This window comes from Chiloscyllium punctatum, chromosome 3 (assembly GCF_047496795.1).
Source record: "Chiloscyllium punctatum isolate Juve2018m chromosome 3, sChiPun1.3, whole genome shotgun sequence".
Taxonomy (NCBI): domain Eukaryota; kingdom Metazoa; phylum Chordata; class Chondrichthyes; order Orectolobiformes; family Hemiscylliidae; genus Chiloscyllium; species Chiloscyllium punctatum.
The window spans coordinates 53,320,374-53,345,249 of record NC_092741.1 but is presented as its reverse complement, the minus strand read 5'-3'; the positions used below and the strand labels follow the sequence as shown (position 1 = coordinate 53,345,249).

The 24,876-nt window shown below is 40.4% G+C and overlaps 1 protein-coding gene across 1 annotated transcript; it reads right to left on the bottom strand.

The window, feature by feature from the left end:
- Positions 1-5,386: 5,386 nt before the first annotated feature.
- On the bottom strand, positions 5,387-23,781 carry irak1bp1 (interleukin-1 receptor-associated kinase 1 binding protein 1). The gene is made up of 4 exons (XM_072553362.1): positions 23,382-23,781; positions 15,546-15,611; positions 12,893-13,023; positions 5,387-8,628 (listed from the first exon to the last, which is right to left on the bottom strand). Exons 1-4 carry the CDS (start codon positions 23,661-23,663, stop codon positions 8,358-8,360), a joined length of 750 nt encoding a protein of 249 aa, XP_072409463.1. The 5' UTR covers positions 23,664-23,781; the 3' UTR covers positions 5,387-8,357.
- Positions 23,782-24,876: the final 1,095 nt, after the last annotated feature.

Here is a 24,876-nt window from a genome sequence, read left to right as displayed (position 1 = left end):
TCAGCGATTATCAAATGGAATAGCAACGAGTTTTTCTGGCTTCAAAGGAAGCCATTTGGTTTATTAACTCTAAAAATAGAGATTTTACATGATACAGAAACATCATCATAAAGAAAATTCTCACGCTGACTTTAAGCAAGTTTCAAAATAGTCACATCCACCTCTATAAGCATTAACTGTTTCTTTCTCTGCAGATGTTGTCAGACTTGCTGAGTTGTTCCAGCACTTCCTGTTTTTATTTCCAGCATCCGCAGAATATTGCCTTATTTGTCTCAATCAATGTTGCGAGAAATCTGTCAGTCATTCCTTAAAGCTAAAGGTGTAACCTCTTTAAGAAACTTTAAATTGCTTCATTCTTTCTCAAATTGGGATTGTAGCCATGCTGGTCTCTGGAAGATGAAGTCAGCAAAGGGGCAGTGTTCACAGTATCAGCAGGAGCTGGAGCTTCTCAGTTTGAAATGTGTGCTCTCGACCAGTGCCTGCACCTTCTTGGGATAGTTATGAGTCATAGAGCTGTACAGCACCTAAACAGACCCTTCAGTACAACTTGTCTACACCGACCAGATATCCTAAATTCATCTAGTCCCATTTTCCAGCATTTGGCCCATATCCCTCTTAAACTCTTCCTATTCATGTACCCATCCAGATGCATTTTAAATGTGGGCAATGAATGCTAGACAGCCACCAATGCCCAATCCCACAAAAATGAATTACAAAAAAAGTCAACATTTTCTATATTAAAAAATGTTGCTTATACAACCTTTCTGCTTCCTTGTGCTCCTACAAATGCACACCATTAACCATTTTATTAATTTTCAGCACAATAAGGAATGTTGTGATGTCATATTTCGATTGTGTGAAGTTCCAGAATGGTGCAGTATAATTCCAATATGAGATATTCATTACATGCAGGGAGTTGCTAAAACTATTACAAATTTCTCCTGTTAACTACTATTCAAAACAAATTGGTTTAATTCACTAATTTGCATTAAGTGTATCTACATGTTCTTTCTCTCTGCAGTTATGTCTCATGAACTTGATTGAGATTTTAAAGAAGTAACAAAGGTGAGGGCAGAGCGGTGAATGTGATCTGTATGGTCTTCAGTAAGGCATTAAACAAGGTTTCCCATAGGAGACTGGTGAGCAAGGTTAGATCTCATGGAATACAGGGAGAACGAGCTCGAAGGTAGAAGACAGAGGGTGGTGGTGAAGGGTTGGTTTTCAGACTGGAGGTCTGTGACCAGTGGAATGCCACAAGGACAGTTGCTAGGTACACTACTTTTCATCATTTATATAAATGATCTAGGTGTGAACATTACGAGGTATAGTTAGTAAGTTTGCAGATAATACCAATATTAGAGGTGTAGTAGACAGCAAAGAACATTACCTCAGAGTACAATGGGTTCTTGATCAGATGGGCCAATTGGCTGAGGAGTGGCAGATGGAGTTTAATTTTGATAAATACAGTGCAGGTTCATAGATCCTTGAAAGTAGAGTTGCAGGTAGATAGGATAGTGAAGAAGGTGTTTGGTATGCTTTCCTTTGTTGGTGAGAGCGTTGACAAGTTGGGAGGTCACGTTGGAGCTGTACAGACATTGGTTAGGCTACTGTTGAAATATTGCGTGCAATTCTGGTCTCCTTCCTATCATAAGGATGTTGTGAAACTTGAAAGGGTTCAGAAAAGATTTACAAGGATGTTGCCCGGGTTGGAGGATTTGAGAAATAGGGAGAAGCTGGAAAGGCTGGAACTGTTTTGCCTGGAGCGTCGGAGGCTGAGGGGTGACCTTTGTAGAGGTTTATAAAATCATGAGGGGTATGGATAGGATAAATAGGCAAATTCTTTTCTTGGTGTGGGGGAATACAGAACTAGAGGGCATAGGTTTAGGGTGAGAGGGGAAAGATATAAAAGAGACCGAAGGTGCAACCTTTTCACACAGAGAGTGGTAAGTGTATGGAATGAGCTGCCAGAGGAAGTAGTGGAGGCTGGTACAATTGCAGCATTTAAAAGGAATCAGAATAGGAAGGGTTAAGGGGATATGGGCCAATTGCTGAAAAATGGGACTAGATTAGGTTGGGATATCTGGTCGGCATGGACAAGTTGGACCGAAGGGTCTGTTTCTGTGCAGTACATTTCTATGACTCTAAATTCTGTAATTGTACTAGCCTCCACCACTTCCTCTGGCAGCTCATTCCATACACGCACGACCCTTTGCAGGGAAATGTTGCCCTTTAGGTCTCTTTTAAAATCTTTCTGCTCTCACAGTAAACTTTTGCCTGCTAGTTTTGGACTCCGCTACCTTGGGGAAAAGGCGGCACGGTGGCACAGTGGTTAGCACTGCTGCCTCACAGCGCCAGAGACCTGGGTTCAATTCCTGCCTCAGGCGATTGACTGTGTGGAGTCTGCATATTCTCCCCGTGTCTGCGTGGGTTTCCTCCGGGTGCTCCGGTTTCCTCCCACAGTCCAAAGATGTGCAGGTCAGGTGAATTGGCCATGCTAAATTGCCCGTAGTGTTAGGTGAAGGGGTAAATATAGGGGAATGGGTCTGTCGTGTTAGTGTACAGAGTATTTTGGTGCAAACTTTCCCGTTCGTGTTTGCAGAGATGGTTGTGGGCATCATTTGTCATTTCTCGTAGCATCTTGCAGCCGTTCTGTTATGCTCTTCTGGCTTGGGGAGTGTTGAGAGGTGGTTTATATTTGACACATCGTGGTAATACATGTTTCCTGAGGCATTCGTGTAGGAAGGACAGTTGTTGGCGCATGGCGCTCAGTCGGATAGCGTTGGTTTTCCATCTTTGGGCTAATTTGAGTGTATTGTACCCATAGGCATTTGTGAAGTTGGAGAAGGTTTGTAGGTCAGGTTGAGGATCAGGTTGTAAATTTGTTTGCTGAGCTGGTAGAATTTTTCTCAGACATTTTGTCACCATGCTAGGTAACATTATCAGTGAGGCTCCAATGAAGCGCTTGTGTTCTGTCCTGCTTGCTATTTATCTGTCTTGGTCTGTTGTGGTGAGTTATATCACTTCTGGTTCTTTTTCTAAGAGGCTGGTAAATGGGGTCCAAGTCGATATGTTTGTTAATGGAGTTCCACTTTGAATGCCAGGTCTCCAGGAATTCCTGTGTGCGTCTTTGTTTAGCCTGTCCCAAGATGGATGTATTGTCCCAGACAAACTGGTGTCCCTCTTCGTCCATGTGTATCGATACTAGTGATGACCAGCAGAACGAATGTCATATACAAAATACCCTGCAAGGACTGCAACAAGCATTACATTGGAAACTAGCCACCAAACAACATGGCCGACTATCACTAGTATGAGTACAAGAACTGAAGAGTCACCAGACTCAAAACATTAACTCACCTTTTCTTCCCACAGATGCTGTCAGACCTGTTGAGTTTCACCAGCAATATTTGTTTTTGTTCCTCTCTTTTTAACACTCTTACATCAAAGATAAATATTTTCATTTCTTTTAAGCACAAAGCCATCGTGCTTCAATTAAAACTTAGTTGACGAGCAAAATTAAGGAACCCAAAGAAAGAAGGATTTTATTACTTCCTATTCCAAAAGAAAATAATAAATTTGTCACATCAAAAATATGCAACACAGGTAATACACTTATGGGGGCAGGCGTTGTCAACACAGATATAAAGGTAAAGGCAATTGTATCTTAAGAGTCCTTGAGTTGTGAGAATGACCTGAGTTCAAACTGTTTAGCTATTTTATTTCTTCAGTGGTGGTGTAGTTTGTAGATTCTGATTTCTCAGTGAATGGTTGTTATTCTGAAACCAAACAAGAAGTGCTAAGTTGTTTTTTTCACTGGGCACTGAAGTTGAGGGAAAGAGACATTCTACTCCAGTTCTTGCTTAGACATCCATTTTTCCTTGTCTCTGCTATACAACTCTGAAGCAAATGTTAGTGAAAGTCCAATTGTGTATTCTGAGCCTGTTTTGCTGAGTGAAACACTGCAACCACCTTTGATCTTAAAGTATAACTTCCTGAGAGATGTGGATCAATATGCAGAGTTGACCTTCAGTGCCCTTTTATAATGATGTTAATTTTGGTTCAGTGATCTTTAATTACTGAAAGTTTCATGATCTTGGCTTAATTTAGTCATTTTTAGTCAGTATTCGTTAGCTTAAAAAAAACCGAAAGAACTAAATGTTGGAAATCAGAAACAAAAAACAAAAATTGCTGGAAGAACTCAGGTCTATTCCTCCCACTGTTTATTCCTCCCCCTCCCTTTTCCTAGCTACCATCAGTTCCAAAGAAGGGTCACTGGGCCCAACACATTAACTCTGATTTCTCTCCACAGATGCTGCCAGACCAGCTGGGTTTTTCCAGCAATTTTTGCTTTTGTTTGTTTTAAAACCATTTTGGTCCTTGAAAGGTTTCAAAAATTAAAATTAAAATTAAATGATGGCAGTTTAATGTCTCTAAGCCATTTTTATCGAGTTGGTACAGATACATTGTGTTGAACGGCATCTTTCTATACTGCAAAATTCGATTATTTTATTTTTATGAAATGTGGACATTGGACAGTGGTTATATTAGCTTTTTATTGAATCCAATTCTACCACAGTGGGATTTTAACATGTTCTTATAACATTAGCCCGTGATTTGTAATGATTAATTATCTTCTTAGGAATAAGCACCCAAGATGGCGACAGAGAAGAGCTCCTGAGCTCAGGGCTCGTCCGCTCTTCTATTTTGTTTCTTTTTAGTTTTCTTTCTGTTTTTCTTTTACTTACCTATTGCGTTATTTACTGTGAAGCGTTCTGACAACATTGGCAGAGGTGAGTTATCCCGGCGCGGAGTCACAGAGGAGTTCAAGCCCTAAGGCAACATCAGTGAGGTAGGCCCAGTGGTGAAAGATGGTGCCTGAGGAACTGTTAGGCTGCCCCCACCACCCTGCATTGGACTCACCAACATAGGAGTTACCATTCTTTAGACGTCATCTCTTTGCCAATGGGCCCTGACATTTGTTTATATACATAAAGAAAATATAATGGGGCGACGGGAAGAGACAAATACTTCCATTATGTGAAAAGCTATAAAAGATAATATTTTATTGAATGTAGGAGCAGTATGACAAGGTTGTTTTAATATGAGTTATTAATAAAAGCACCAGTCTGTGTACATAATTTAAAATTTGATTGCAAGCCATGCAGCAACTTGTGAAGTGGTTGGGTTTAATGATAGCACATTTCCAAATAACTGCAGTCTGCTCCCACCTACTTCATATTTTCCATATGACCCAGAATTAAAACGATCCCAAATTGACTGGTCTGAGATATTAATTCCAAAATAAAAATAATACATGTGCATTTAATAAATAATTTTGTCAGTTCCATTAAGCCTGCAAAATTGACTTAAATGAACAGCAAATATCTACAAGATAATTTCCTCACCTTTATTCAGAGTTGTTTCATTTCATAATTTGGAAACATTTTGATCCAAATATAAAACCAGTTGTTCACTAAGGTGGATCTTGCTTCTTGCTCTCTTCAAAAGCATCGAAAATCAATTACTGATTTTAGCGCAACACAAAGACTGAATTCTCGTTCAGGCAAAAGGTTTTTACAACAGAAAGGCTAGGAAAGGTTGAATTAGTCAGATTATAAGACAGCCATGGAATAATTTATTATCTAGTTATTTTAGTTACAGAATTTCAAGCTCACTTTTTCATGAATTTTTTACGGAAATTAAACAGCTGTGTGTGAAGCATTGTGTAGAATATGTAATTGAGACACATTCCTTCAGAAAAAAAAAATCAGCTCTTTCACTGGATATTTAGACATTGAACTACAGCCAAAGAACTGGTTATTGTTCCTCTCAAGGGAAATGGTCTGCTTTGCTGAGCAAAAAATGGGCATCTTGAACAACTGCTTTAATTACTGTTAATTAATGCATAAATCATTGCCTCTGTGAGCAATAGCAAAGACTGGATTTTAGAAAGTGCTTTTCTGAATTCTCACTATTAGCCCAGTTGATAATGCAACCATCTGGTGTTACACATCATTATACAGATCAGGTCCTATGTCAGACTTGACTCTAGATTTTTCAGTTTGAATTACACAAGCTCCCAGTTGTAATATCAGCAGGAGATCCTTCAAGACGCACTGACAAAAGTGACATATGTGGGTCTACCTAACAGCCACTTGCAGTTGGGAGCAAATGCATTGCAGTATTTTGCAAGTGAAATCATCTTACATATTTTAATCCATATTAGTGCCGAGTGCTAGGGAGACCAAAACGTGTTTCTCTTGTTTTACTGTGCATAATGCAGCAGCAGTAGTAAACCCTGCAGCACATTTTTACAAGAAATGTTCAACCAATTGGAGGAAAAGATCTTTTGAATATCTCTAGTACCTCTGCCACAGGCTGTATAGGCTACACATTATGGGGAAAATGACCTGGAAAATGACCTTGGAAAATTGCTACAATTAAAGTTTCACGGTTAATTCGTGGCTCATCAAAGCAGTGCCAGGGATTTCAACCCATTGAAAACTGATTCTTTAGTTTAATTATCTAACCTGTAGCAACAACTGACATTAATGACTCCAGAATGAGAAAATGAATCAGTCTTGCTGAGTATCTGTTGATACAAACACAAAGATCCACAAATACGTATAGAAATAAGAACAGAAGGAAGCTTGGGTTTCTGTACCCCAAATTGTGGGAAGGCTGGTTATCCAATTATCAATCAAGATCTGCATACATGCTTGAAGGTTAGCAATCCAGACAATGTAAGTGAGCTTGTGCAAAAAGAAGCATGCAAGTCACAGGTTTTTAATAACCAAGTACTTGGTATGGAGAAACAAATTGCAAAGCAGGGGTCCATGTGTAAATAATGGGTACTTGAGCAACTGTGGTAGATTACAACAAACAGATGAAACTAAATAAATATGAAATAATAGCTAAATACTGCAGAAGCTGGGAATCTGAATTTTTTTTAAAAACTGCTCAAGAAACTCAGCAGTATCTGTGGAGGGAGAAAGAGGTACGAGGGACTCAATGTTACCTTTGTTTCTCTCTCCACTGATGGTGCCAGACCTGCTGAGGTCTCTGTTTTTATTTAAACTAAGTATTAACATTTGCAAGTTTGTAAAAAATCTATGTCTTTTAAGACAAAGTTTTTTTTTGCAAAATAAAATTGTTTTATTAAGAAATCTTCTAACTTTCCCATTCTGACTAAACATACTCTGTCATGTCAAAAAACATGTATTGGTTCACAACATTGAATCAAAGAAACATGTCATTTTAACACACTAGAATTTGAATATTTACAGAAATTGTTAGGAACTACAGTGCTTTCCTAGGAATGTTTTGGGAACTGGGGGAAGACGAGTCAAGTTTTCTCAATTATATAGCCAGGTTCCGACTATAACTCTGAGAAATGCCAGTGAAAGGGCTTGGATATAGTTAAGGATGTGGTATGATAGACCCATCATAAGTCAAGATTACAAACCTGGCCCTTAAGTGGCAGAATTTCCATCCATTCCCTGACGTTTAATGACAATTGTGGAAGTGGGGCGTAGGCCTCCCTAAATCAAAAGTTCCTGTGGAGGAATTTAACATAGCTGGAGGCCAAAACAGCCAATGAGTTGAGGTAACCCACCTTCCAAAGGACACCTGGGCCTGATGGTAGGAGGTTCTTGGGTGACAGAAATAATTTAAAAAAAATAAATTTAACCACTGGTTCCCCTGTAGCACTTACCCAGGACTAACGAGTGGAAGGGCATACCATGTCTCCATGATAGGTGGCTGTTCAACACACACCTGTGTCAATCTCTTGCAAGTTCTACTGTGTTCATTGACAGGCATAATACTGCTGCAGTTAACCAAGAGAATTACATCCTGCATTACTTTGGATCCGTAATACCAACAAGCTCAACAACATGAAAAGACATGCTGTATCAATAATAGTTTCCTTCTTCATTTTGTATCAACATAGTAATGAAGATCAAGAGATCAAATGACAGGGAAATGGCTGACAAGGATCGGATGATACTGACTGTTGCACAAAAATAACAAATGCCTCATAGCTGCATCAATGAATAAAAAAGTCAATAACTTTTTGTTCTTAGACATTTTTTGCCACAAGTTGACAGATATTCCATGATATTTTGGTTACTGGTGATGTGATGAATAAGAAGTTGCAGGTTTTGTTTTGCACAAGACTGATGGATCCATTGTATCCACACTAAGGAACATGTCAAAAATTAGCACCATTACGGATCTTGAGTTTGCTTTCCAAAATCTGCATTAGCACACAGTTGAAACATTCTTTTGCCTTTTCTGAAAATTCAGCTGGTTTCCTTATTTAAAAGCTTTAATTTGTAAATTCAAAAGGGTCTTAGTCAATTATTTCTTTTGACATTATCTTTTGATTTAAGTTCAAAAGTCACATAGACTTTTGAACAAACAGTCACAGATGCATTGCTAATTTGCTGCTGTATAGTCAATGGTCTTGTATTGTCTGGTGCTTGTGCTTCAGAGGTTAACCCTTCAGTTTCTTTAATTTCCTCTTCTCGAACAATCAAAGGTCTGCCGAGAGTCTGGCCAAGCAGTCGGCATACTTCAAATGCTTTACGTCGAGAATTCGCAACTGCTCGAAGACATGCCTGCCGTCTATAGAAAATAAAAAGGAACTTGGATAATATTTTGTTTTACTCTACACTTTTTAGTTAAAAAAAATATTGCAGCAGATGCTAAGGCCTTGGATTTTAACCACCCTACAGCGCAAGGCAAGAAGGAAATTATAATGGAGCGAGGGGTTTACGCAATCGTAAAATGAGCCATTTTACATTTTGGATGGTAAGAAGACCTGCACATGTGGGTTGTCTTCAAACATGTGGTACACTATGATATCATCAAGGCTCAGTATGTAACCTAAGGCCTGAATAGGATAACAACGGAGTCTCTTTTGGGTGAAACTTGTCTGAAACATTAGTCAGGGCCAGAAGAACGTGAATGCTCTACTCAGCTCGATGAGGAAAGCTTGGACATTTCCTACCCTGGACTTCCCTTCCTGGAGCACTTGTATTGGGACCATCCTCACAAGTTTCAGCAGTAACCACTTGATGCTGATTTCTTGTGTCTCATCCCAGAAGAGCATTGATTTTGCTGAGAAATATAAGTGAAGCAAAGGAGCTAAATTTCTGTTACTCAGTCCACCCAATTCATCAAGTAGTTGCAGTAGAAATTAAGCCCTGTATTTCTTTATAGGAAGTACAACCAAAATTTCACTGACGTTGTGGTGGGAGATTGGCTATTTCTCTGAAGAATTAGTGTAACTGGCCACAGATTAATCAATCAATTTCTGGAGTTCAAATTTCTGGCTGAATAAATTCTTCAACTATCTGATAACTTCACATGCTATTACAATTTGTAAAATAAACTTTTACATGTTTCCACATTTTTGCATGCATAACTAAACATTTAAATATATTTTTTCCTCAAGCACAATTCAATCATCTCACCAAAAGATAGTTGGCACAATAATACAAAGCACTCCCTTTCCCACCACAAAAACTTAAGATAATTCCTACTGTTTGAGTCTGAAGACTATTTTGCTTCCTCCACCATATACTAGTTTAGATTACATTACAGTGTGGAAACAGGCCCTTCGGCCCAACAAGTCCACACCGACCCACCAAAGCGCAACCCACCCATAATGCCCTTCATTTACCCCTTACCTAACACTACGGGCAATTTAGTGTGGCCAATTCACCTGACCTGCACATCTTTGGACTGTGGGAGGAAACCGGAGCACCCGGAGGAAACCCACGCAACACGGGGAGAACGTGCAAACTCCACACAGTCGCCTGAGGCGGGAATTGAACCTGGGTCTCTGGCTCTGTGAAACAGCAGTGCTAACCACTGTGCCACCATGCCGCCCACTTTATGACTAGTTATGACCTTACAAGTCATTATTTTGTATACATTTCAAAGGGATGTTTGTGAACCTAGCAATGTGGTTGAATTGATTTTAAAAAAAAGGCACTTGGAATTTAGTGCCAATAAATTTCATGGCTTTATTTAGGGTGACAAGAGGCTGCAGAGATTTAACTGGTTTGTACTAAACCTGAAGCCATCTTAATTCCAAAAGAAATATCTTCATTGTCTACAATAAAATTAATGAAAATATCACACAAACAGAGTTTTTAAAAAATTCACAATGTGGACATTACATTAATTTGCTAATCAATCACTAGCAAGTTTTGAGAAGATGTGTAGCTTAGGTTGAGGTTCTGGATGTAGGTTTGCTCGCTAAGCTGGAAGGTTCATTTTCAGGCTTCATTCGGTGATTCACTGAAGATGTTACCTAGTTTGGTGACAAAATGTCTGAAAATGAACCTTGCAGCTCAGTGAACAAACCTACATCTAGAATCAATAACTATCTTTGATAAGATGCCAATGAACTTCCTTTTTCAATTGCTGCGTCCCTGAAGTGTAAATATATCCACAATGCAGCTTGTTGGGGTCAGATTCAGGGACAATAAAGCAATGGTGATATAATTCAAGCCAGAATGCTGTGTGGCTTTGATGAGAACTTGCAGAAGGTGGTGTTCCTGTGTACCTGCCGATCTTGTACTTCTAGGCAGCACAGATTGTGGGTTTGAAAGTTGCTACAATGCAAATTATACTGTACTTATGGTGCATTTGTGTTGGAGGAAGTGAATGCTTAAGGTGACGAATGGACTACCAGTCAAGGGGGTTTTGCCTTGGATGGTATCAAGCTTATGTAAGGTTGGCATTTACTTCCTATCCGAACTGCCCTTGAACTAAGTAGCTTGATAAGCCATTTCAGAGGGCAGTTACAAGTCAATCTCATTGCTGTGGGTTGAGAGTTACATGCAGGCCAGCCAGGTAAAGACAGCAGATTTTCTTCCTGAAAACGCATTCGTGAACCCACAGGCTTATACAACAATCAACAATAGCCTTGTAGCTGGTGGTCATGCTTTTGGAATAGAAAGTGAGTCCCTGTAGACTGCCAGCCTCTGAATTGGAAAAATTGTAAACTGTGAACAGTGTGAAACTCCAAAAGGACAGGTTGGTTGAATAGGCAGATAGGTGGCAAATGAGGTTAAGTGCAGAGAAGTGTGAGGTGACACAAATTAGTCAGAAGAACGTTGAAAGACAATATAAAGTGTGGAGTACAATTCGAAAGATGATGCAGGAGGGAGCTAGGTATATATATGCACAGATCTCTGAAGGTGGCAGTATAGGTAAAGAGAACAGTAAATAAAGCACAGTGTTGTTGCTTTATTAACAGGTACATACAGTCCAAGAATGAGGAGGTAATGATGAACTTGTACTTGTTAGATCTCAGTTGTGGGAGCCACGTTATAGGAAATATGTGAGTGTGTTGAGACAGTGTAGAAGTGATTTGCAAGAATAGTTCCAGGAACAAGAAACTTCAGTTCGGGGGATTGATTGAAGAAATTGGGACTGTTCTCCTTGGAGAGATGCAACTGGGAGAAGATATAGTGGAGATTTTCAAAATCATGAACAAGCTGGACAGAGTAGATAGACAGAACGGCCTCCTTCTCCACCGTAACAATTCAGTGATTCGGTGACCTGCTATTGTAGCCACGCGTATGTGTGACTGGTACAGTAAAGTTTCTTGTCAAGTGGTGACTGTCTGCCACATAATATTGATAGTAAGTGAACTGGCAATTGGCAATGCCTTAAATATCTAGGATAAGTGATTTTACTGCCTTCTGTTGAGATGTCATCACCCAGCACTTTTGTGGCATATTGCTACTGGGCACCTATCAGCCCAAGCCTGATTGTTGTCTAGATCTTGCTAACTGCAGCACAGCCTGCTTCTGTAGCTGTTCATCACCATTTGTAACTTTTTACTGTGCAATCGCATGAAATATCTCCACTTCTGATTTTATAATGGAGGCTGGTAATTGATGAAACAGTGAAGATGGTTGGGCTTAGAACAATGCCCTAAGAAACTTCTACAGCAATGTCCTGGGGCTTCAATTTTACTGATGCTCCTTGATGCCACACTCAGTCAAATGCCGCTTTGAATTCAAGGACAGTCACTCTGACTTAACCGCTGGAATTCAGCTCTTCTGAACATGTTAGGACCAAGGCTGAGTAGATATGATCGAATATAAACTGCGTATTGGTGATGTGTGGTCAACTGGAAAACAGTTTCAAGTCAACACTAAATTGATATTAATGGCAATGGTTGATTTTTATATTCAAGCATGAGAACTTAGTTTTCCTTTGAACTATTCCCCAAAACCATTGTTGATCTATTAGTTTAGCTAAAAAAAAGCTACCTGGATTTGGATGCAAGTGGTTGAACCTAAAGACCTTACATTTCACTCTACATTTACTTCTATGGTAGAAACATCTCTACTAATACAACTCTAAAGCAATCCAATGTATTGCAATATATTTTGAGTAACAGAAACATAAGACTCATTAACACACACATAAACAATCCATTCACTTCAGTAAGCCCAAGCTGCTTGGTTTGTAGCATGACACAGTTTGTCCAATATCTATATTCTTATCTCCAGAGCCCTGAAAGTTTATTTCCCTTAAGTACCCATCTGATTTTCTCCATCATTGCAGGTAGCAGGTTCCAGCTCAATGCCACCTGCTGCAATTAAGTGAACCTGCAATTAAGATCACAAAACTTGTGTTTTAAAACTAAGACTTAACTAGCTGTAAAATTATTCCATGTACAAGGAATTTCAGTTTACATGGGCATTAAAAAGGGTTAAAAAGTATGTTTTTAATATATTAGAAAAATGAATTATTCAGAGATTGAGTAAGCAGTACAATAGATAATCTACAATACTGATCTTAGAACAGGGCGTAAAAAGATCTTGACCTTGGCTAACAAAGACAAAGTAGTCCATTCTACCTGATATTTTCCACAGCTTCAGTTGTATGATAGAATTGAGGTGAACCAACAACAACAGAACTATCTAGTTTCTCCACCAGTAAGTTACAGCAATTCTCCATCTTGCCAAAGTCACTGAATATAACAGATACCTAGGAAGCAAAAAAAAGTATGTTTTAAATATTTCAAAATGGTATCAAAATCGCTGGCTTAACTAAATAAAACATAATGAAGTGAAAGATATTCAGTATTACGTACATACATGACACTTTTGTGCTTAGGTTGGCTGCTAATTATTTAACCAGAAATACTACTGTGAGCAATAAAAATAGTCCTAATAATATCCAAACAAGTTTGTTTTGAAGATTACAAACTTCCCGTATTACTGCTAGCTTAAGAATTAGATTTTGCAGGGTCTACAGGACTGTTTCTGCTGTTGTCTTTTCCAGTGTCGATGCCATGTGATCTGTCCAGTTCCATTTCTTTGAGACTTTGTAATAATTGGTACAACTTAGTGGCTTGCTAGGCCCATTTCAGGGGGCAATTGAGAGTCACTATCATTGCTGTGGATCTAGAGTCCCATATCGGCCAAACCAGCTGAGGATGGCAGATTTCCTTCCCTGAAGAACATTAGAGAACCATACGGTTTTCCTAACAATTGACAATGGTTTCATGGTCATCAGTACATTCTTGATTCCAGATTTTTTTCCTGAATATATAAATCTGTCTTTTTTTAATTGAATTCAAATTTGTGCTATGGCAGGATTCAAACCCAAATCCCTGGAACATTAGCTGATTTTCCTGCATTAATACTCTAGTGATACTACCACTTGGCCATCGCCTCCCCATGCAGCAGGCCAGAAAGTGGAGTTGAAGCTGAGATAATATCAGCCTTCATTGTATTACATGGCAGTGCAAGGTCAAGGTGCTGAACTGATACTCCCAATCATAGTTCTAATGAAAAGTAATTAGTTTGCTATTATGCATCCTTAGTACAACAACATTGGTAGAAGGCCAGTGTTAAATTATTTTTGTAGAAGGTCTCCCTTCCCTTGCTCTGCTTAGGCATTTGGCTGGATGGTCTGGAGTTGGCAGCCATTTCAACAGTAGATTGTTTTTGCTGCTTTTCTCTGTCCAAAGTCAGCATTCATAACTTTAATAAAGTTATCATAATAATCAGCTCATCAGAATAAAAGCTACAATTTCTGCAATTAAATGCAGATAAAGCATTCAAACAAACTTAGAAGAATATAAGAAGTAAGAGTAAATCCAGACTGCCACCATCACTCAATATGACTGTGCTGATCTCAAATCCACTTTCCTGTATGCTCCCCAAAACCTTTGATCCTCAATAATTAAAAGCTTTTATTATTTAAACAAGATCAACAATGAAACATTTTCAAGCATGTGGAGAATTTCAAATATTGAGAATACTTTTGAGTGAAGAAAAATTTCAGTGCCAAATGATCAGACCTTAATCCTAAAACTGTGCCATTTGTTAAGGTTCCCAACCAGGTAAATAATCTCAGAGTCTATACTGGTAGGCTATTTCAGAATTCTTATATTTTAATGACATTTCCTCTCTTATTTTTGAATTCTGGAGTCTATATGCTTAATTCACTCAGTTTTTCATCACAAGACAACCTCTTCATTCCAGGAACTAATCCAGTGAATCTTTATTGCACCAACTGCATGTTCACCCCTTAAATATGGAGGTTAAAACTGTCTACAGTACTCCGGATGTGGTCTCACCAAAGCCCCATACAATGGGAGAAAGACTCTTTGTTTTTATTCCAGTATATTTGCAAAAAAGGCTTTCATGCCTTTTATCTTTCCAATTCTGTCTTTTTATTATTCTTTCACAGAACACAGATATTGTTGGTTATACCAGTATTTATTGCCCATCTCCAATTGCTCAGAGAACAGTTAAAGAGTTGACCACTTTGCTGTGAACTGGGGTCACGTTTAGACAGACCAGGAAAAGATGGCAGAATTCCCTCCCTAAAGGACACTTTGAAAGCCAAACTGGTCAGCCAACAATCTACAATCTATAACTAAATAGTTGGCACTGGGCTAGCTTTTTGATCCACATTTTTAACTGAATTCAAGTTTCATTATCTGCCATGGTGTGATTCAACTCCCAAAATATGTCCTCAAAACTTTAGCGTGGGCTTCTGGGTTACTAATCCAGTAACATTACCTCAATGTCATTGCCGCCTTTGCTTGCTGTAGTTGTATGCTAAATGTTCTGAGATCCTTGCATAAGTACACCCTCATCCCTCTTAACAAAAACAATGATGAGTTTCATTTCTTTTCAAAATATATTCTGCTTGTATATTCTTAGAGCTAAACTAAATAAGTTATAATAATCATATTCCATTTGTCACCTTGTTGCCCATTTACTTGGCCATTCTGCACCTCTTTTAATATATGTCCTTCCTTCACTGCTTACATTCCTATCTATATTAGTACATTTCCAATATTACATTTGTGATTGGATTAAGTTATATTTTACAAATTATCTGTTCCTTTATAAAACCAAAAATTAATAGATTCAAGTTTTTCATTATAATCAAATGTAATAGGTTAATGCGAAGGACATAGTTTATACAACAAATAGAAGGCTCTTTTTTTTGCACATTTATTAAAAGTTTTAACTGAAACTGAATACTACCTCCGCTTCCATCTGATAGGCATTTTCAATTCGCCGAAAATCCTTAGTCACTATAATACCGTCCTCCTGGAACATTAACAGAAGATTTGAACACAAAATATTCAATGAAATGTCCAATATTCCACTATAACACTTAGAACAAACTAATTGCTCCAACAGGCAGGGACAATACTTTGTTTCAACCCACAATGAAGAGAATGTATTCTTCCAAAAAATCCTGATTCCTCTTAAGTGAAATTGACTGTGACGTGAACCCCTTATGGATAAATATGGATTCAAGGTCTTTCCAGATGTGTCCTTTTCCCAACTATGGGATACTACACGTGTGCAATCCTTCCCTTAGGGATAATACTGCAGCATGTTTTTTTTTAATCCTAGTGGTCTAGTGGGGCTGAACCTGAAGACGTTTTACATAGAGTCATAGAGATGTACAGCATGGAAACAGACCTTTCAGTCTAAACTCATCCATGCCAACCAGATATCCTAACCTAAATCCAGTCCTATTGCCAGAATTGGCCTGTATCCCTCTAAACCCTTCCTACTCATATACCCATCCAGATGCCTTTAAATGTTGCAATATTCCAAAAGTGGCCTAACCAATGTACTGTAGAGCCGCAACATGACCTCTTAACTCATATAACCAATTCTCTGACCAATAAAAGAAAGCATACCAAATGTCTTCTTTACTATCCTATCTACTTGCGACTCCACTTTCAAGGAACAATGAATCTGCACTCCAAGGTTTCTTTGTTCAGCAACACACTCCCCAGGACCTGACCATTAAGAGTACAAGTCCTGCTAAGATTTACTTGTCCAAAATGCAGCACCTTGCATTTATCTAAATTAAACTCCATCTGGCACTCCTCAGTCCATTGGCCCATCTGATCAAGATCCTGTCGTACTCTGAGGTAACCTTCTTTGCTGTCCACTACACCTCCAATTTTGGTATCATCTGCAAACTTACTAACTATACCTCCTATGTTCACATCCAAATCATTTATATAAATGATGAAAAGCAGTGGACCCAACACTGATCCTTGTGGCACACCACTGGTCACAGGCCTCCAGTCTGAAAAGCACCCTCCACCACTACCCTCTGTCATCTACCTTCGAGCCAGTTCTGTATCTTTTTAACCATACCTCAATTTCTGCAGTCATCCAGCTTTCCCTACACCTACCAGCCTTTCCTTTCATCCTAACAGGAATATACAGTCTCTGGACTCTCATTATCTCATTTCTGAGGCATTCCCATTTTCCAGCTGTCCCTTTACCTGCAAATATCTGCCCCAAACAGCTTTTGAAAGCTCTTGCCTAATACAGTCAAAATTAGCCTTCCTCCAATTTAGAACTTCAACTTTTAGATTTGCTCGATCCTTTTCCATTACTATTTTAAAACTAATAGAATTATAGTCGCTGGCCCCAAAGTCTCCCCCACTGACACCTCAGTCACCTGCCCTGCCTTATTTCCCAAGAGTAGGTCAAGTTTTGCACCATCTCTAGTAGATACATCAACATACTGAATCAGAAAATTTTCTTGTACAGAGTTAACAAATTCCTCTCCATCTAAACCCTTAACACTACAGCAGTCCCAGTCTATGTATGAAACGTTAAAATTCCCTACCATAACCACTCTACTATTCTTTATAGATAACTGAAATCTCCTTACAAATTTGGTTCTCAATTTCCCACTGACTATTAGGGGGTCTATAATACAATCCCAATAAAGTGATCACCCCTTTCTTATTTCTTAGTTCCACCCAAATAACGTGGTGGGATGGGGCAAGGAGGTAAGAGAGTACCATCAAAAGCAGTTAACAGATGGTCTCAGACCATGTCGAAGAACTCCACACACTTAATAAAAGGGTCGAGGGAAAGAGTTTTTAAAGACAGCTGGAAGTGATAGTCAGTTATGTTTGATATACTGTGACCCTGAACCCAGGAGTAACTTTGACACAGAATAGTAAGATTGCCAGTGTTTGATGTGACGGATAGCTAAGTTCTTCCAAAAAGTCATCAATCTGAAATTCCATACATACAAAGGAGGACACCACTTTGACTGGAACAACATACACATTCTATGACAAGCAAAACAAAGACACAGACGAGAATTCATAGAGGTCTGGCATTCTAACCAGAACTCCATTAATAAACACATTTAGACCCCATCTACCTTCCCTTGATAAAATAGAACCGTAAATGGCATCACCCACCTTAAGAAATCAAGATTTACAAATAGAGGTGGGACATACCACCAGCGATTCACCGGAGATTCTCACCTGATGTTACCTAGTATGGTGAGGAAGGTGGAAGAGAGGAGAGTCGATGTTTCAGTCAGGACCCTTCATCACTGCTGAAATATTGACTCTCTTGCTCCTCTGATGCTGCTTGATCTTATGTGCTTTTTCCAGCTCCACATTTTATCGACTCTGACCTTCCAGCATCTGCAGTCCTCATAATCTCCAAGATGCCTTTTAAATGTTGTAATTGTACCAGCCTCCACTTCCTCTGGCAGCTCATTCCATACACACACCACCCTCTGCATTAAAACGTTGCTCCTTAGGTCCTTTTTAAAATCTTTCCCCTCTCATCTTAAACCTATGCCCTCTGGTTTTGGACTCCCCCACCCCGGGGAAAAGATCTTGTCTATTTACCTTATCCATGCCCCTCATGATTTTATAACCCTCTATAAGGTCACCCCCTCAGCCTCTGATGCTCCAGGAAAAATAGCCCCAGTCTATTCAGCGCCTCCCTATAGCTCAAACCTGTCAACCCTGACAACTTCCTTGTAAATCTTTTCGGAAACCTTTCAAGTTTCACAACATCCTTCTGTAGCAGGGAGACCAGAATTGCACACAGTATTCCAATAGTGCCCTAACCAATGTTCTGTACAGCTTCCCAACTCCTATACTCAAGGCACTGACCAATAAAGGCAAGCATACCAAACACCAACTTCAGTTTCCTATGTGGCCTATTACTGCTCCTGTTTTCTTTCTAACTGTAATCTAAAACAAACAATTTGATCATTTTTCCATTCAGTGGAGGTAAATGGGTTACAAGAAAACTTAGTACTTGATAAAAGATTTAGCTATAGGAAGTGATCATCAGCACAAGCAACCTCAAATGAAAACTAATTCTTCTCCAGCAAACAGACTAAGATTATATAGAGTTGAAATGGAGATGATAGTAGCACTTGCATGGGAAACTGAAACCATAAATTCAAGTTACTAATTTAATAATTCTGCCGTTATTAATAAATCCAAAATGGAATTCAGGAGAAACCCTTTTATTCAGAGTAGTTAGAACATGAAACTCACTGTCATAGGGAAATAAAAAGCAGCAACATTGAAGGAGAACAGAAAACCAAAAAAAGGAGAGAGAGATAGGATATGGTTATCAGGTTTGAAGGAGAAGGGTTGGAGGAAGCTCATATGCAGCACCTACATAACATTGATCTATCAAAGCAAAATGCCCATTTCCAGGCTCAGTACTTCTATAACTCTCTTCATTCTATTCAAATCTCTATTTATTGGATTTGAGGAAGCAAAGATAGGAGGCAAAAGAAATCAGGAGATAGATTTTGTTTAATCATTTACTAGATGTGGGAGCTATTGACTAGACCTGTGTTTATTCCCTGTCTCTAAATGCAACAGAAAAGATGGTCGTAAGCTGCCTTCTTAAAGTCCCTGGGGTGTGGGAACATCCACTATGCTATTAGGAAGGGAGTTCCAGGATTTTAATCCAGCAATAATAATGGAACAGCAGTAAATACCAGTCAGGACGATGGGAGATTTGGAATGGAACTTGAATATTGTGATGTATCCATGTACTTGCTGCCATGTCCTTTTAGGTAATAGATGTAGTGTGTTTGGAACATGTGGTGAAAGGACCCTGGGTAAGTTAGTACAGTGCATCTTGTAGGTGGTACACATTATTACCATTGTGCATTGGAGGTGAAGGGAGTGAATGTTGAGGTAGTGGATGGGATGCCAGTCAGATAGGCTGCTTTGTCCTGGATGGTATCAAACTTCTTGAGCGTTTTTGGAGCAACTAACATCAAGTCAAGCATAGCATGTTCCATTACACCCCTGAGTGTGCCTTATAGAAGGTGGACAGGTGTTGGATACAGCAGGCGAATTGCTCATTGCATAATTCCTTGCACCTGAGCTGCACTTGTAGCCTCAGTATTTCTATGGGTGGTCTAATTTTGTTTTTGGTCAACATTAATCCCCAGATATTGACAATGGAGGATTTTTTTTGGTGGGGGGAGGTTGGGAGGGGTAAGGATGTCAATATTTTGTTTTTACAGTTGATTTTCCTACTACAGTATTCTACAGCTAATCAAGTTGAGCAAAGCTAATTCAGCACTAAGAGGGTTTCTGGCTGCCACCACCATTGTTCATATAGCTCAGTAACAGCATCTGAGGGTATTTCCCATTGGAGAACAAGTCCAGTTTCAAAATAAACAAGCACTTTACATACTTAAAGTTTACTTTGGATTGCTTTAATTAGCTAAAGGAGTGCAGTAAGCATTCACTATTGATTTTCTTTTAGCCACAGGAAGCCTTCATGAAAAGGTTAATCTATAAGGCTGTAGAGCACAAGTGAACATGCTGCATGGTAATGAAATCAGATGCTTATTGCCTCTGTGAAGTCAGCTCCAGCATTTCCTTTAAAAAAAACAATACTCTGTTATGGTGTCTTGTAATAATCAATTTATCTTTGGCCTCTCATTAACATCTTACCTCCTCAGGGACATTTTCCACTAACACAGGATCAGTTTATTATGTGCTGACAACACAGATGTATTCTCTACCATTTCCCTGCAATCACACATCTACTTTTGTGTCGTCAGAGTGCCCATTTGGTATTGCTGTAAAGTAGTCAAAATTGTCAACTCAAGTTATTGTGTACAGAACTGTAATAAACTTTGCTTCACTTGATAGACTTTATGCGACAATTCCAGAGCCTTGATTTCTAAGCTTTAACTCGGAAACACAATTCAAATTTCACTTCTTATCAATCAGTATGATTGTTTACTTCAAATTCTGTATTATCAAATTCTTACCTACTTCACACCCATTGGCAGAGCATTTTTTTTTGGATAGAAATGCTACAGATGTGTCTTATGTCTCCAAACTGGCCTAGTTTTTTCACCCTTCTCTTGATCACTTGAGTTTTGAATGGAATGCTGTGTCAATGCATCACAACACAAAAAAATCACAGTTTGTGTGGAACAGGCTGTGAATTGTTATAAATTTAAAGACGTGTACTTTACCTTTAAAAGAGAGTGAATGCTGTTCTGAACTGAGACATTACAAGCACCTGAGTATATGACTAGATGGCAGTTTCAGAGTGTACTGGAAAATTGAAACTGTGTAACATTTGGCTGTGAAATGGATACCTGAGTTTTGGTTCCTGTTTTGACAACAATTCAAATTTAACCAGTTTAAATTATGCCCCAGAATACTAAAACCCAATCGAGTTTGAATTTATCGTTTTGCCAACATCGAACCAATGAGACAATTCAATGTTGGGGACTTGAAAATGCAAACATTCTGAAAATTGCAAATGAAGCAACTGCCATTGAGAGAAACCCAAGAAATTAGGAAACACTCTCTATCAACAGTACCTTTTCATGTGAAACATGTTCGCAGTAAGGAGATCTTCAGCCGAAAGAAGAAAGACACCGAAGATGACAGTGGCTGTGTGGTTTTGAAATTAAGTTGATTTAATTTTAATAAGCATCTTATTGGAACAGCATCTTGTCATAGATTTGGAGGGAGGTAATAAGGAGTTAAGAGAAAGGAGGCCTTAGAGTTGTGAATAATTGTTATTTAATGTTCACTTTTAGAGTTAAAAAATAAATTAATATTGTTTCTTTAAACAATGGAATTTGGGAGTTCTGTCACTCATATTTTGACAGATTACGAGGCGATGTGAGCACCACACTCTTCCACAATGTTTTCCTTTCCACTATTTCTGTGTACTTCAAGACTAAATTTCTTTGATACTCTTAACGTCTCTACCCTCCGTAGACACTAATTTGTCCAAAATTCAACTGTCAATATCTTATCCACAATAAATGATTCATTATTTCACTAGTCTATTCTTAGTTACATTTAGGGTCTCCTGAAAGAAAGGATTCAAAATATTCATCATAAAATTCCTTCACAACACTTCAAGACTTCTACTGGAACCTATTAATCATTTGAGTCCTCCTACGCTCAGTCTTCTCCCTCTGGATTCAAACTTCACCATTAATGGGACTGTTTTCATCTAAAGTAATTGCATCTTTGGAATCTTATAGGAGAAAGTGAGGACTGCAGATCAGAGCTGAAAATGTGTTGCTGGAAAAGCACAGCAGGTCAGACAGCATCCAAGGAGTAGGAGAATCGACGTTTCGGGCATGAGCCCTTCTTCAGGAGATTCTCCTGCTCCTTGGATGCTGCCTGAACTGCTGCGCTTTTCCTGCAACACATTTTCATTTCTTTAGAATCTTACCCTAGGTTTCCAAGCCTCAACATTTCCCTGTCCAAATCAGAAAACCTTATTAAAAACCATCTATCTAAACCACGTTTATAATCAGCTCTTCAAACCATACTGTTGTGGCTCAGAAGCTATTCCTTTCACTCTCACCAATTCCATACTTTCATACACTTCTGGAGCAAGTGGGACTTGAACCTGGGCTCCTGGTCCGGGGTAAGGACACTACAGACAATGTTGCCACTGGTTACCTGGTCAGAATAGGCAAATGGCATTCATGCCAGTTTCTGAAAAGATTACAATGAGGTCACTGGATAAAAAGTCAATACAAAACATTACTTTTATTAGTCTGTTGGATGCAATCAATTCTTTCTAACATGAGATATTGGCTAGGATTTTCCAGCGACTGTCAAACACTAATACTACAGCTGCACCGCATCACTTGTGACATCTATCATTACCAAAAGTGACAGTGACGTATCCTTGATGCAAGTTCACTGCATTTTCAAGAGTTAGATGTTCACTGTGTCAGACTTAATGAAGTCACTATGAACAACACAGCCGACCTGTAACAAAGATGAATCGTGGAATAATGCAGCTCAGGAGGTGGCCATTCAGCCCAGAGTCTGCTACCAATCTTTCTAATATAATGAGGCTAGAACCTGTCAGTTTGGTCATGGTTACACCAATGCATAAAGTTGATACAGAGGTCACTCTCGGGCTGCTAATTTAATCCCATTGCAGCACAAACTCTGGAATGTGAATCTGAGCTCCTCTTCCAGACGCGAGAATTAATCAAAGAGGAGAGAAAAGAAAATACACATTTTAAAAATCCCTTTGACAGTATTCTAGCCTGTGGTGCGCCAAGCTCTGCCCGTGGTATCGGGAAAAAAAATCGAAAACAACTGCGGATGCTGTAAATCAAAAGCAAATATAAATTGCTGGAAAGGCTCAGCTGGTCTGGCAGCATCTGAGGAGAGAAAACAGAATTAACGTTTGGGGGTCCAGTGACTCTTCCTCCCAACTGAAAACACCGGACCCGAAACGCTACACAGATTTCTCTACACAGACTTGCTGAGCTTTTCCAGCACCTTCTGGTCTTGGCTTGTATCGGGAGCTGGGGGAAGGCTGCTCAGTTCCCGTCTGGCGGGTGTTGACAGATTCTGGATTAGTGGCGCTGGAAGAGCACAGCAGTTCAGGCAGCGTCCAAGTAGCTTCGAAATCAAGCTCCTCGGATGCTGCCTGAACTGCTGTGCTCTTCCAGCGCCACTAATCCAGAATCTGGTTTCCAGCATCTGCAGTCATTGTTTTTACCGGGTGTTGACAGACGCTGCCTCTCCTCCCCGACCTTACCCTCACGCCGTGTGCCCGGACACTCTGCACGATGTAGTCGAGCCGCCGAGTGACGCTGCTCTTGGCCGCCGCCGCCGCCTCCTTCCGGCTGGCCACCAGCATGCAGATTCGGGCCCGGTTCGGAGGCGCCGACACCTCGGCCGTGGCGCTGACCTGCACCTCCCGCTCCGCCGAAGGGGGAGGCACGGGAGACTTGGAGCCGCGGCGCTCGGGCCAGCAGCGTTTGCCGTTCTCTGCGTCCGACAGCAGCGAAGCAAAGACCTGGCCCGGAGTGATCGCCATGGTTACCGGGACGACGGGCAAAATGGCGGCTGAAAGGGGGGGGGGCGGGGGGAAAGAAGGTGAGCGGCGCCGCTGCTATGGCAACAACCCACCCTCAACTGCCCAGAGAGCGGAAGTGCGGCGCCGCTGCTATGGCAACAACCCACCCTCAACTGCCCAGAGAGCGGAAGTGCGGCGCCGCTGCTGCTGTGGCAACAATCACCCCCCCCCCCGCCTAGAGCCGCTGCTATGGCAACCGTACAGAACCCACCCACCCCCAAAAGGTCATGGGGAGGAAGCGCGGTGCCGCTGCTATGGCAGGAGAGGCGGGGGAGACCGAGGCACATGCGCAGAGGCAGAGCCGGCTGTGGTAGCCCGACAACGAAACAGCTGCAGAAGGCTCGCAAAGTGTGGCTATGGAGAAACACAGCAGGTCAGGCAGCATCTGAGGAGAAGGAGAATCGACGTTTCGGGCATCAGCCCTTCATCAGGAAAGGGGAGGGGGGTGGGTGGCAAGAGGGTCTGAAAGGTAAACAGGAGGGTGGGGCTGGGGCTGGGGCTGGGGCTGGGGGAAGGGGAAGGTGGCTGAGAAGGTCATAGGTAGATGAAGGTGGGGGAATTGATGGCGATTAATCGGAGCTGAGGGTGGAGGCAATAGGTGGGAAGGCAGATGGACAGGTAGGACAGTTCAAGAGGGCGGTGCCGAGTTGGAGGGATGGATCTGGGGTAGGGAGGTGGGAGACGAGGAATGTGGAAACTGGTGAAATCGACATTGATTCCATGTGGTAAAAACAATGACTGCAGATGCTGAAAATCAAATACTGGATTAGTGGTGCTGGAAGAGCACAGCAGTTCAGGCAGCATCCAACGAGCAGCGGTTGAAGGGTCCCAAGGTGGACGATGAGGCATTCTTCCTCCCGGTGTCGGGTGGCTAGCATTTATTTGGTGGTTGCAGGATGTCCTGGACTTGCATGTGGTTGGAGGAGTGGGAGGGTGAGTTGAAGTGGTCAGTCACATGGTGGTGGGATTGTTTGGTGCATGTGTCCCAGCTGAAGTTTGGGGGGCGAGCTCCAGTGGAGAATTAGAGAGACTTTTAAACAGTAATAAAGCAAACAACTGTGGATGCTGGAAATGTGAAACACACAAAAACATAAATCGCTGGAGAAAGCCAGCATGAGTGGTACCCTCTAAGCAGAGATGCTCGAAATGTTAACTCTTCTTTCTCTGTCCACAG